Source organism: Melospiza melodia, chromosome 1, assembly GCF_035770615.1.
Source record: "Melospiza melodia melodia isolate bMelMel2 chromosome 1, bMelMel2.pri, whole genome shotgun sequence".
NCBI lineage: Eukaryota > Metazoa > Chordata > Aves > Passeriformes > Passerellidae > Melospiza > Melospiza melodia.
Window position 1 is genome coordinate 153,253,571 of NC_086194.1, and position 12,291 is coordinate 153,265,861.

The 12,291-nt window shown below is 36.9% G+C and overlaps 1 protein-coding gene across 2 annotated transcripts in view; it reads left to right on the plus strand.

Moving 5' to 3' along the window:
• The window catches only part of TRIQK (triple QxxK/R motif containing), a 58,830-nt gene that overhangs the window by 36,956 nt on the left and 9,583 nt on the right, over positions 1-12,291 (plus strand). For both annotated transcript variants that reach the window (XM_063172593.1, XM_063172603.1), the window contains one exon: positions 8,165-8,250. In XM_063172593.1, coding sequence (XP_063028663.1) covers positions 8,165-8,250 — 86 coding nt within the window. The remainder of the gene's footprint in view (positions 1-8,164; positions 8,251-12,291) is intronic.

Sequence of the window (12,291 nt, forward strand, 5' to 3'; positions counted from 1 at the left end):
AGTTATTCACTTTAATGCGTCCTTCTTGTTGGCTTAAAGCTGAAATATAGTTGCTTGAAAATTAATTTACCCCTCATGAATGACTGGTTGGATTATCTTCGTAGCATTAAATGTCAACCCTGAGCTCAGAGCACATTGTGTCTACAGTAAAAAGTTGTCCCTGAGCACTTAATGTTGTGTTAAATGATGATGTGTCCTTTGCAAATGTATTATTAGTGTCAAGCTGTTCCGTCTCTCAAGATTGAAAAATGGTCAGTGATTTGAGCTGCCATTAAACCTGAATAAAATAGAGAGGCTGTGGGGGGTTTTCATGCCTTTTCTTAGTACAGACACAGTCTTGTGTAGGCATAAGACATATAAAAATCTTCCTGTTAACCTAAGACTCTAAAAACTCCCTTTGGAATCACAGCAATTAAAAAGAAGAAAATCTTACTTCTGCTTCTCAGGAAAAGAATGGTCATTGAATTTATCTGTGTGACACTCATAACACAAAACACAATAATAAATACTAGAGAGCTTGATCTTGTTTCCATAGGTGTGAGCTAGGGCTGTGTTGCCAATTCTCAGATAGAGGTTATGAAACTGTTACTGCTTTGTGGTTTGCCAACTGATTTTTACTGAAGTTAGGCTTGAAATTCCCATGGAACCTTGTTTTTCTGAGTTTCCTCAACATTCTAAATAAATAGTTATTTTCAGAATGAAGCAGGCATGTTGAAGATGTGTTCTGTGAGAGTAGAGTTTCACAGGGTTGAAATAAATTCTATTATTCAGTGAGTATACAATGACTGAATTAAAATCTCTCAGAGATCATAGAATTAAATACTTGTTCATGCACTTTAGGAGGCAGGTGTGTAGGTGCTTCTGTGGTTTTCAATGGTGTTACAAAGCACTTTAGAAAACACTTCTTTCCCCATGCCAGACACCTAACTTGCTGGCATTTAGAAAGGCACTCAAGGCAAAGTTGTACTGCTATGGATGAGATGATAGAGCTCAGTTTTGAGCTCATACTCAGTTTTTCTTACATCCCAGGGCATGTAAGAAAATAAATGCTTGCCTTTACTCCTACTAAAACACAAACTACTCTAAAGTTAGGGAATTGATGGTAGTGCAAACTGATTTGAACCTTTTAGTCCATTGACTTGCTGTTTGCAGACCCTGCAGAATTCCTTGGGTGCACTTTAGTTCCATTGCAATGGTGGCATTAAGGTACTCCAGGCAACATGATTTTATGGCTAAATTCTCTCAGCTGTCAGCCATTCAGCTAGTTCTATGGAATTGATTCCCTGATAGTTGAAAGAGGCAAGTGCCATGCACATGCAGAAGCAAGGAGGACATGGACATACATCTAGTGAAGGGTCAGGATGTCCATCTGGAGTGCAGCATGTACAAGAAGAGGCTGAGAGAGCTATCTTTACAGCTTTAGAAAGAGAAAGCTGAGATGTTACGGCTATTTACAAGTACTTAATAGATTGAGGCCACAGGCAGGGTGAAGCCTAACTTTTCTCAAAGGTGCACAATGGTAGGACAAAAGGCAAGTTAGAGAATATTCTCAGTAGGTAGGTGAAAAATATTTTTACTAAAAGGATGACCAAATGTTGGGAAGAGTTTCTTAGGGAAGTTGTGGAATCTCTACCTTTGGAAATACTAAAAACTCATCTGGATAAGCTCAGCTAGACTTGCTCCCAGACTCACTGGAGCTGACTTTCAGGTTGAATGCAGTTTAAAAACTGGCTCTGTTCTGAGCAGAGGGATGGATCATATGACCCCCAGGAATGTCTTCTAGCCTGTCTCCTGAGACTGTAGCTTAAAGCAGGACCATAGGTGGTACAAGGGAGCGGTTCTGAAGAGGCAGTGTGCTAATTATGGTAGAGAGTGCAGGGGCTCTGTAGCACAGGCATAGCTAACTGGCTTGGGAACCAGCACCTCATAGCTGGGCAGGGATGGAATTCAGGCTGTGGTTTTCAATGCAATTCACAGTCCCTTCAACGCTCTGGGATTTTCTCTCTGTAGTACTAATAATACCAAAGATAATTACTTCAAAGGTAATTTGGCTGTGTTTTTAATGTCTTTAATCAAGATAAAGTCATGTAGGAACTGGTTCTTCTTCTCTGTTTATCGCTTAGAGCTATTTCCCTGGTTCATATTTATTCTCCTTAACCTTAGAGTTTAAGCCAACCCACCTGACTTGGGTTCTGAACATCTCTAGTTGTTCTTGACAGTGAAACAGGCAGCACAGGGAGCTCTTTAGGTTGTGCTAGGCTGCTGTCACTCACTCTTTGGAGAAGTCTCTCTGTGGGAGTTAAAGAGAGACCTAAACTAGCAATTACCCAAAACTGAACTCAGGTGTAATGGGTGTGATATTCTCTGTCTTGCATATAGGGAGATTGTGGAGGATGGCGTGACTGAACCTTCCTCCATCCTGGGCCTTTTTCCATGCTAATGAGATCTAATTCTCCCTTACCCCTATTACTGCAGGTAAAAGGACAGGATGCTTGAAGTCAAACTCTGAAAAGAGCAGAAGTCCATTTTCTTGTTCTGTTTGTTCTGTGGGGTTTTGTGGAGGGTTCCTGGAACCTTCACTAATTCATATCAATAATCACAATAAACCAATTGATTTCAGCTTAACTAGGTGTGTGATTTCACACTTGCAGTTTGTCAGTAAGTCTTGCCACAATCTGTCTTTAGTTTCTAATTAGATATGTATGTATTTTAGTATGGTTTTCAGTATCAGTTACAGTAAAGTACTTTAGTTAAACTGGTACTGGTAACTAAAATTTACCCTCTAGTTGTAGTTTTATTGATCCTTAAGCAGTACTTTAACATATGAAATGGATTGCTAATGTATGGAAAACATCTTACTAATGTTCTGAGTATGACTATAATACCAGCACAGAAAGATTCAGGACAGCAGTTTGTTGGTTGTTACAAATTATACTGCAAGTGTTGAAAGGAATTTTAAATCTGTAGTGTGATTAAAAAATTTAACTATCTGTCAGGTTTTTTGGCATGCTGTAAATAACTCATCTTCAAATTATTTGTCTGAGTAATTAAATTTAGATTGCACATTTCTCATTTCAAATATTTTGACTCTTATCTATTTGGTTTTCCATTGTGGCTTAATTGATGTGGTCTATATAAACGGACAATAAATTTATATACCTTTGTTATAAAGATCAGTCAGTGAATAGAACTTGGTATTCATCCCAGACAGAATTATGATTGAATGTATTTGCAAGATTAAAGCTTGAATTTACTTCTTTCTAATTAAAGGCAATTAAAGATTTGCAGACACAAATAAAAGACAATGAATTGAGGAGTAAGTGTAGAAGCAAGTCCATTTGCAGGTGAAAAGAAGTGCCTTTGAAGCAGAACCAGCTGTATTTTCATTGAAAGAATAACAGTTTAGGAAGCTTTTCTGCATGTGCTTGCTTGATAGCATAATGTACTCATAAGCAGCTTACGCAGTACAGTATTCAGAAAATAGCAGTGCATTAATTTTTAAAGTAGCAAATGCAGGCGAAGAGCAATGCTGCCACATGATGATAATGAAGGTGGATATTGTAAAGTCTGCTGAGAGAAAAGAAAGCAGGGAGCTCCTGAAATGTGAACATTTATAAAACAATAACTAGATATTCATATGATAATAAGCTTGGACAGCAGCATCAACAAAGGCCAAAGATGCAGTCGTGTTTCTGCTTAAGCCTGATGAATTGAAAAGCAGAGAGGCAGTCTTTAGTCTGTTATTCAATTCCAGTAATGAGCTATTGTTAGAATGAAAGAGTAAATATCTAGAAGGGTTGGAAATACAAGGTTTTTTTTTCCTCGTGAAGTTATTCTGTAGATTTTTTTCAGGTTGTGTCTTAAACAGCAGCATCTTTAAACACAATCCTAAATGTGTTTTCTGTAATACAGTGCTCAACATCCTGCATTCTCGGTTGCATGTATAAAGGAGCTTGGTATGTATGCAGAGGGACAGTGTTGTGCAATATTTCTGTGACACTGCCAGATAGTCTGCGCAACAAAATTAATCCAGAACTTAAATAACTTGCCTAATTTATACATATTACTTAGGGTTTTTTTGCATTTATCGTCATGCCATTGGAGGTTTTAATTAAAAAGAATACTGAATATACAAGATCAGGTCATCTCTGGTCATAATATATTATGGGATCTCAATTTCCCTTGTAAGCAGAGTTAAATTTAAAAAAAATCTTGTAACATGCGTAGATTTTTATTCCTAGTTACATGAAGAGAAACAAACTTACTTTGCATATTGTATGAATCTCTAATATCCACTCTGAAGGAGGCACCCTTTGTAATTTTTCACAATATAGCTGTTTTAGTAGCTAAAAAGCTCCCTTATCTTCACGCTGTTCTAATCCTACAGCTGGTAAAATAGTCTTCATTTCTATCCCAGGAAAGGTTTCCAAACAGGATCTGTAAACATGGCACAGCTCACTTCAGGTGCCACTGAGGTCACTTTGCCACCAAAGGAGTGGAAAAGAAGGATGGAAGGAAGAGAGGAGGTGCCAGGCAAGCTCTGTAGAGTTTCTGACAGGCAAAGGCTACTTCAGGCACTGGATGGGAAGGTGGATGGTCTTTGGAGGCACTGTCAGGAAGCAGGACAAGCAGAGAACTGCAGTCAGTAAAAATAGTTGCCTTATCATGGAGTACTTAAAGTCTTTGGCCTTAAAAATAGAAAGGAAGTGGTGGACCTGAAAAAGGAAAGAAGTAGTGCATTTGTTTAAAAATAAACAAATAAATAATGGTAGTTATAAAAAAAGTTTAGGGAAGCTGGCACTAGAGTTTGGAGTTTGAGGGAAGAGATGACAAATTGATAACAATAATGACTAGTCAAAGAGGTAAGGATTATGTTTAATACGAAAAGTAAGATTTGGTCTGGAAATTTTCCAGTGGTATCTTTTTGGCTTCTTTTTGCCTTCGTATATTCCATCAGGAAAACTTGGTGTCTCAGATAGGCATCAGATAAAGCAGACAAATGGGGCTTTGTCTGATGAGTCTGTCTCAACTGGCTTTGATGATCACTTCCTGAGAAGAAGAAATAGCTTAAACTGATGACTCTGACAGATAAATGTACAAGGCAGCTTGCAGGATAAGTGAGGTAAAACTAGAAGACATTGAGAGTGTGAATATACTTATCCCAACTGGCTGAATTTGCAAGCCCAAAAGAAGGGAGGCTGTAGGGAGCCTGTATTACTTTTTTCTGCTTGTTTTCCAGGTGGTAATGATCAGTATTCACGTGACAGGAGCTTTGCATTTCATTGTTCTTTGTAGTCCTGTAGTGCAGATGTCTTTCCCAAGGCCTCAGAAAGTTCACGTTTTAAGAGTCTTTTAGTATGATTGCTGAATCTGTTTTTCATTACAAAGAAGTCCACAGATGCCCTTTTTAAACTTTTGCACTTGATGGACTCAGACTGTTTCCCTGCTGTATTTTTTTTCCTTTTGGCTATTACATTTAGCAAGGAGAGTGGTAAATTAATGGCAGGTGCATGGATTTGGAGAACTACAGTTCCAGAGTCCTCACTGAAATAGCCTGGTTGTTACAGGAGCGTTAGTTGTTCATATCAGACTTAATATAAATCTGGAAGTATTCTCTAGGTAAATAGAATTCAGTCGTAGCTGTAGCCATGATACTGGAAAAAGGAATAGCAGGGTGCCAGAAACCAAGTGAAAGAGCACCGGTAAGCTTTGGATGAATAAACATGGTCCTACCAATACATGTATTTCACAAACTGGGCCTGCTATGCATTATTTGCCCCTGCTCACGTCACCTTCGCACTTGAGCTGTGGAGAAGAGGAGGGAGAATGGGCAATGGAAGGAAAGGGAGGTGGGTTTTACTAGCTGACTTTTGTCCCATTCCTGGTGGACTTTATCAGGCTTTCTAATTTTCATTAGCTAATGCTGTTGCATCACTGGAAGGGAAATTTCTGACCGTCTTGTTTCATTTACACCTGAATAGCAGCAAACCTGAATTATGAGAACTGAGATTGAACTTAGTGCTTGTCAGTTATATAGTTCTAAATGAAGGTATTTTTTGTGCTTAAACATTTCAGATTGATACATTTCTATAGTTTGTTCACAAGTAAGTAAGAATAGCTGCATCACTTATGAAAGTTGGCTCCCAACAAACAAACAAAAAATTCAAGGCTGGGGTGTGTCTATGCCAAGTTTCAGCCTGGAGTGTATGTTTATGAGTAATAAACTCCTGCCATTTGTAATGGAAATTCTGAAAGATCTTTTAACTATTTCATGGCAAAAGTATGAATGTGAGACTTTAGGGAGAAGAAAAACATTGTTTCTTTGGCTGATGTAATCTCATGATTTAGCCATTTCTGTGGTTTCTGCAAGTCTTTCTCCAGCTGTTCTAAAAGATTACTGTAGTCCTGATGCATCCTATTATCAGATATTACTGACTTCTGAAAAATAATGGTGCAGTGGTCCTTTCCTGCTAGTAAGATGTATTGACTGGATGAATATTTTGGAGCCTCTGACATAAATCATCTCTCTGTCATCCTTTCTTCACTCTGTCTTCTGAGTTTGCTTGGATATATGCTGCCTTTTTTAAATTCCTAATGCATATGGTTTCAGTTATTTTTCCATTTGTTATTGAATATTTTTAAGTTATTTCAAGTCTATAATGAATAATATCTGACCAAAGAACAAAGAACAGTATGGAGACCTTCCCAGTATATAATCCGTAGGGCTGAGGAGAGATGATATAATGAAGGCAAATTTGTAATGTGAGTTCAGGATTCATGTTATGCTGCACAGACCATCTCTGCATTGAGTATGACCAGGGTAATACAAGGAGCAGACAAAGCCAGAAGTGGGTTTCCATGAATCCAGTATATTACTAGAAAGAGACACATTTCAGTATTTCATCATTACACAATAATATCCCAGTTTTCAAGGTGGCCATAAAATGAGAAGTTTGCATTATTGATTATGAATATAAAATCACATCTGCTTGGATAAATGGGATTTTTGTGTACAAACCACTGGACAAAGTTTTAAAGGAAAGGTTAAACTATTTGACTGTAACAGTAATGAAAGCTAATGTACAAATAGGTGAACTTAGTGATTTGAAAAAGGCCAAACACTACTTTAAGCATTATGGTTTAGCTTTGGAATTAGGCATAAAGAAAAAAAAATATATGTATGCATTAGGAGGGAAAAAATAAAAGGGACTTTTTTAAAAAGCCAAAGCAGTTGTACTGAGGCTGTATGCCTCTGAGCAGTTTCTTCACAGATTCTTCTTTTTCTTCTCCTTTTGTGACTGTATCTGTACCTTGACTTCTGTTAACCTAAAGAAGCTATGGTTAATAGTTCATGATAGAACACTAACAAGCCTTTCAGACAGCAGAAATATCCCTGAGAGATATCAGGTTTTTTATGCTTTATTATTAAGTTGAGATAAATGATTTATACCATTTCTACCATTTCTGAATGCTTACATGTCCTCCTCTGAACTCAGTTCATATTGACTCAGTGTGATCAAGCGCTGGGCTGCACTCTTTGTGTCTTCAAGAGATAGTTCCTGTAACTTGAAGAAAGTTAATCTAGAAGATTTTGTGTAACATGTTTCTACAAGCAGATGGTGTCAAGCAATGATTTTATTAGCATTTACTTAGACTGATGTCCATATCTCTGAGTTCTGATACCTGCAAATAATGTTCCAGTTCAGAATTACAAACCTTTACATTTACCAGAATGTCTTGTCTTCCACATTTATATGTGCATTAGAGATGACTAAGCAAGAAAAATTCTAATGGAAATTTTTGTTCTGATTTCAATGAGAGGGAAAAGTATAATCTACCTTTAATCAACTTATTTGCTAACTGATTCCTATGGAACAGTTTATTAAACATTGTAGTAGTGGGTATCTATCCATAGATGTATTTTGATGTCACTCTGGAGTAACAGGTTCTACACTGATTTGTCAGATCTTGTTTCTGTCACTGTCTGTGTTAAGTGTGGCTGTTGCAAAGATTGAATCCCTGTGTGACAGAGTAGCTGTTGTTTAAAATGCTGGACTGTGAGGTATTTTTAATATGTTGAATCTAACTTTTCAACTGAAATAAATGCTCATATTCTTTACATTGTTTTTACATTGTTTTCATTGAATATGCTTTTTTACTCTAGGGAAACAAGATTATAAGAAAACCAGACCTATGTTAAGAGCTACAAGATTAAAAGCAGAGGCCAAGAAAACTGCACTAGGCGTAAAGGTAGAGACTTCTTTGATAGCTCAAACCACCTTTGTGTTTGTTTCTTTTCCCCATAGATGTACTGTGTGAATATTGATTTCTGAGAGATATTGTTTATGACACTTGAAAATCTAAGTAGAATACTAGAATCTGAAATATTTATGATTAACTGCTTTTACTTAACCCTAAAATGACTTGAATATTTGAAGTGCTGAAAGATTTTACGTAGTCTGTGTCCTTGTTATGATGCATGTTTACTTTAAGGTTTAAAAAGTAAACCTTTTTGTGTGGTTAGAAAATTGATGGTTTCAGGGAGCCTGTCTACACACAGAACAAATTCTTTACTATTTCATATAGTTAGACAAATTACAATAAACATTTCTCATGTTCCTCTTCTCATCCTATGCTAGTAGTAATTAAAGAGTGGGTTTGTTAAGTATTGTTAATTCTCAGCATTATTGTCTCAGTCTGCATCCTTGTGAAATGTTTCTGACTTGGAAAAAGAAGGCTTAACTAAGAGCAAAGGAAAGCATATGGAAAGGTACTAAATTTTATTTTGAAAGTGTTCCCTTTTCAGGCAGGTATGAAGTATAACAATTACTTTGGATCACAGCCGTGAATATGAGGAAGGAGGACAATTAGAAATATTCTCTGTTATCTACTACCCAGTATGTCATCAAAACAGGATCTATCTGAACACACATTATTTATGTTGCCTCCAGTATTTTTTTCCTCAAATTGTTTTTTTTTAATCTAACTGATACACTATTAACTTAACAGCAAGAGTAAAACCTGAGGAAAATAAAAAAGTAGATCCATTATCTGGGTATTCTAGTAAAAGAAACTTCAGAAATGTTAAAAGGAGAACATTTTCTTGTTTCTGGCAGATGAGAAATCAATTTTTTCAAGTTATAGCTTATAGCAAATGCCAAGGTATTACTACCAAGCTGCAACAGCTGTTAGGCTGCCAGATGATGTATTTGGTTGTCTTCCAGAATTTGCTATTATAATCACGAAACAGTGCTTTCTTTTTGCTCCTGATTGCTGATCTCGATCAAGCATTACCGTGTGATGCAGTATGTTTTCACAACATAATCTCCTCAGTTAGTGCTGTGTGTCAGGTTTTAATGAGAAAAAGTAGATTGCCTTTTTTGTTTAAAGGATAAATTATTAACCTTTTGAGTTCCTTTTCCTTCCTTTCTTATTAAATTTTCCTTTTTCTTTTCATTTTTCTTTCAATGGCGTGACCTTTTAAAAGTGATGTTCTACTTGGAGGCTTAGTGTACAGCCTAATTCTTTTAAAATGAACATGTTTTTTGCATGTCTTTCACAAGTGTAGGCCCTAATTCTGTGATGTAGCAATTGATTAACTTAAATCTGTGTTGAGAAAAAAAAAAAGGTGATATAGTGACAATGCATTGTAATAAGTAGGCACTTTAAATAGAAATTTCCAAAGTTCTTGTAAATCTTTGAGAAGAAACCAGACACATATGTGTATTTGGCATGTTCTTTGTCTATATGCGTATTTATTCAGTACATGATGCAGTATGCAGCGTTTCAAAATAAATTAACCTTTTATTATAAAAAAAGCTAAGTTCAAGCTAATAAAAATATTGTAGAGGAAGGGGAAATGTAAAAGTATAAACTTTCTGGGAAAGGGGAATATGTTTGTAGTTCTGTGAAATACATACACACAAGAAGCTAACATAATAAGCACCATACAGCCACTTAAAACAATAGGCTGTTTTATGTCATTGATAACTCTAGGGTTGTTTTGCATTAGTGTCCTGAAGAAATTACATGCCTGGCTGTAAACTAAGACTTAATGTAGTATTTAGGGCAGAAAAAATAGAGGACTAGAAAATAGTGAAGGGATTTTAGTCCTTAATTTCAATGAGGATAATGAAATTCAACTGTTGTGTATTTCACCACGAGAGCTGACAACATTAGCTTAAAAAAAGGCCCTATAAATGACATAAAACTTTTCAGAACCAATCCCCTGGAGATTCTTCACATTTCATCGCTGGCATACTAATTAGCTTGTCTTGTCAAACTTTGATTGCCTTGTCATTTTAATGCAAGGTTTAAAGTAACAAAGTTTCTTTCAGTCACTGGCATTTAGTACTTTTTAATTTCCCCAATGAGGGATTTTTATCTGTGTTGATAATGTCAGAGAAGCAGCTGAGTACTAATAACTATCCAAAGTTAGTTCAAGCAGGGTGACCATGCTAGTACTTGGTGTGTCATATTTGCTCTTTAAACATATTTAAAGATTAAATATTGTAGCAGAGCTATTGTACTGGCTCTGTTTGTATGTGTGACACTAATGTAGACAGTGAAAAAATATATTGTGTCTCTTGGAAAAGCAGGACCCAGTCTCAAGGAACAGCTCCAAGAAAAAGCAATGTGCTGTATGTCTCCTGGTGTTTGGATAAGACAAAATCCTTTGTAGCAGTACCAAAAAGGGAGCCTCTGAGCTTTCTCTGGGTCATTTTGTCGGCCCCCTGCATGGGGCTTGTCCTGCTGGAAGCCCAGCTGTTCATCCTTACCAAGTGGAGAAGGAAGGCCTTTCCACCACTGGTGCTAGATCTGCTCTCATTGGGTGAGGAAAACATGCCAGCAGGAGGGTGACAGGCAGAAAATGGTTTGAGAAGTGTGGAAGCTTGGCCCCCAGATAGCTGGAGTTTAGTATGCAGAGATCAAAAGTTATGGGAGAGATTTTTTTCACAGGCTGCAAGAACAAATTAGTAGTCCATGGAACAAGTGATGAAGTTTTCTCTCTTCTTGAAAGGTAGGCACAAATCTTAACAGTAGTATTTGCAATGTACCTGCAAAGACATTATTGACTGCAGAATATCACTCCACAGAGAATTATTAGCAACACAGTACATCGATTCAGCTAAGGAAAAAATGTTTCCTAAACAAAGTGAGAGCTTACTGTCTGTCATTCTTTTGCATATCTTCTTCATCTGTTGTATAGTTAGATACCTCACTATGGAGAGTTTCTTTCATCTGGAACAAATTAGATAGGAATAGATAACAACACTTTCCTGGTGTATTTTAGCAAAAGATATTCTCCAATTTCATGCTATTCATAATCTGCTAAATTAGTGAACTACATTTTTCAAGATACAGTTTCATAGCTTTGTAGAAATTAAGGCCACAAGAGACTATTAGATCATTTGATGTGCACTTCTGTATGTTACAGATCATAAAATTTCATCCAAATACTTTCTGCAAAGTCCAAGCACTTTGTATTGGCCAAAATACTGGGTCTTCAAACCAACTTATGTGTCTCACAAAATGCAGAGCAGATTAATGTGCCAACAGTGGATAAAGTGTGATATTCCCAGCTATCCCTTTAGTCAGGCTTTGATCCCTGACCTTGAAATCAAAGGGAGGGAAGACAACAAAGAGAAGAACAAAATCAGATCCTTACCTCACCTGAACACATAAGTATTGTAATCATGGTGGTTTGAGATGTGAAGAGGTTGTACCCACCAAAATCTTAGGAGGATTTCCTGTACCAGCTTGGAGCAGTAGACCATCTTTCTCAAACCTTCTTATGTCTCTACTTAGGACCAGTCTGTAGCACTTCAAAGAATAATCAACAACAGCAAAACCTCAAATCCTGGAAACAAAATCAATACAATTGGAGGAAAATGTCAGCATCAGAAAACTTTTGATGCTATATAAAAAAGTCTGAGCAGTTAAACATAGGGTGCTATTACTTTTAATAACCTGATACTTGTGTGGTTCAGAATGTAGCACTGTCCGTTGGAGTAATCTGAGTTTTCCTGGGGCCCTGAAGGAGAGGAGCAGCTAGGAGAGCTGAGTTTGCTGACTCCTGGCAGCCAAGTCCTTCTTTTCACACAAGCCAAAGTTGAAGTATTCTTTCCAATTGCTAAATAAAAACATATTTTTTTGAGGGAGATCAGCTGATTAAGGACTCACAGATATGGAAGTCCATATTTTCCTTAAGAATGTTCAATCATTCGTGCTCCTAGAAAATGGCATGTTAGTTCAAGACTGAACTTACCTAACTGCAGCTGGGCCTTGAAA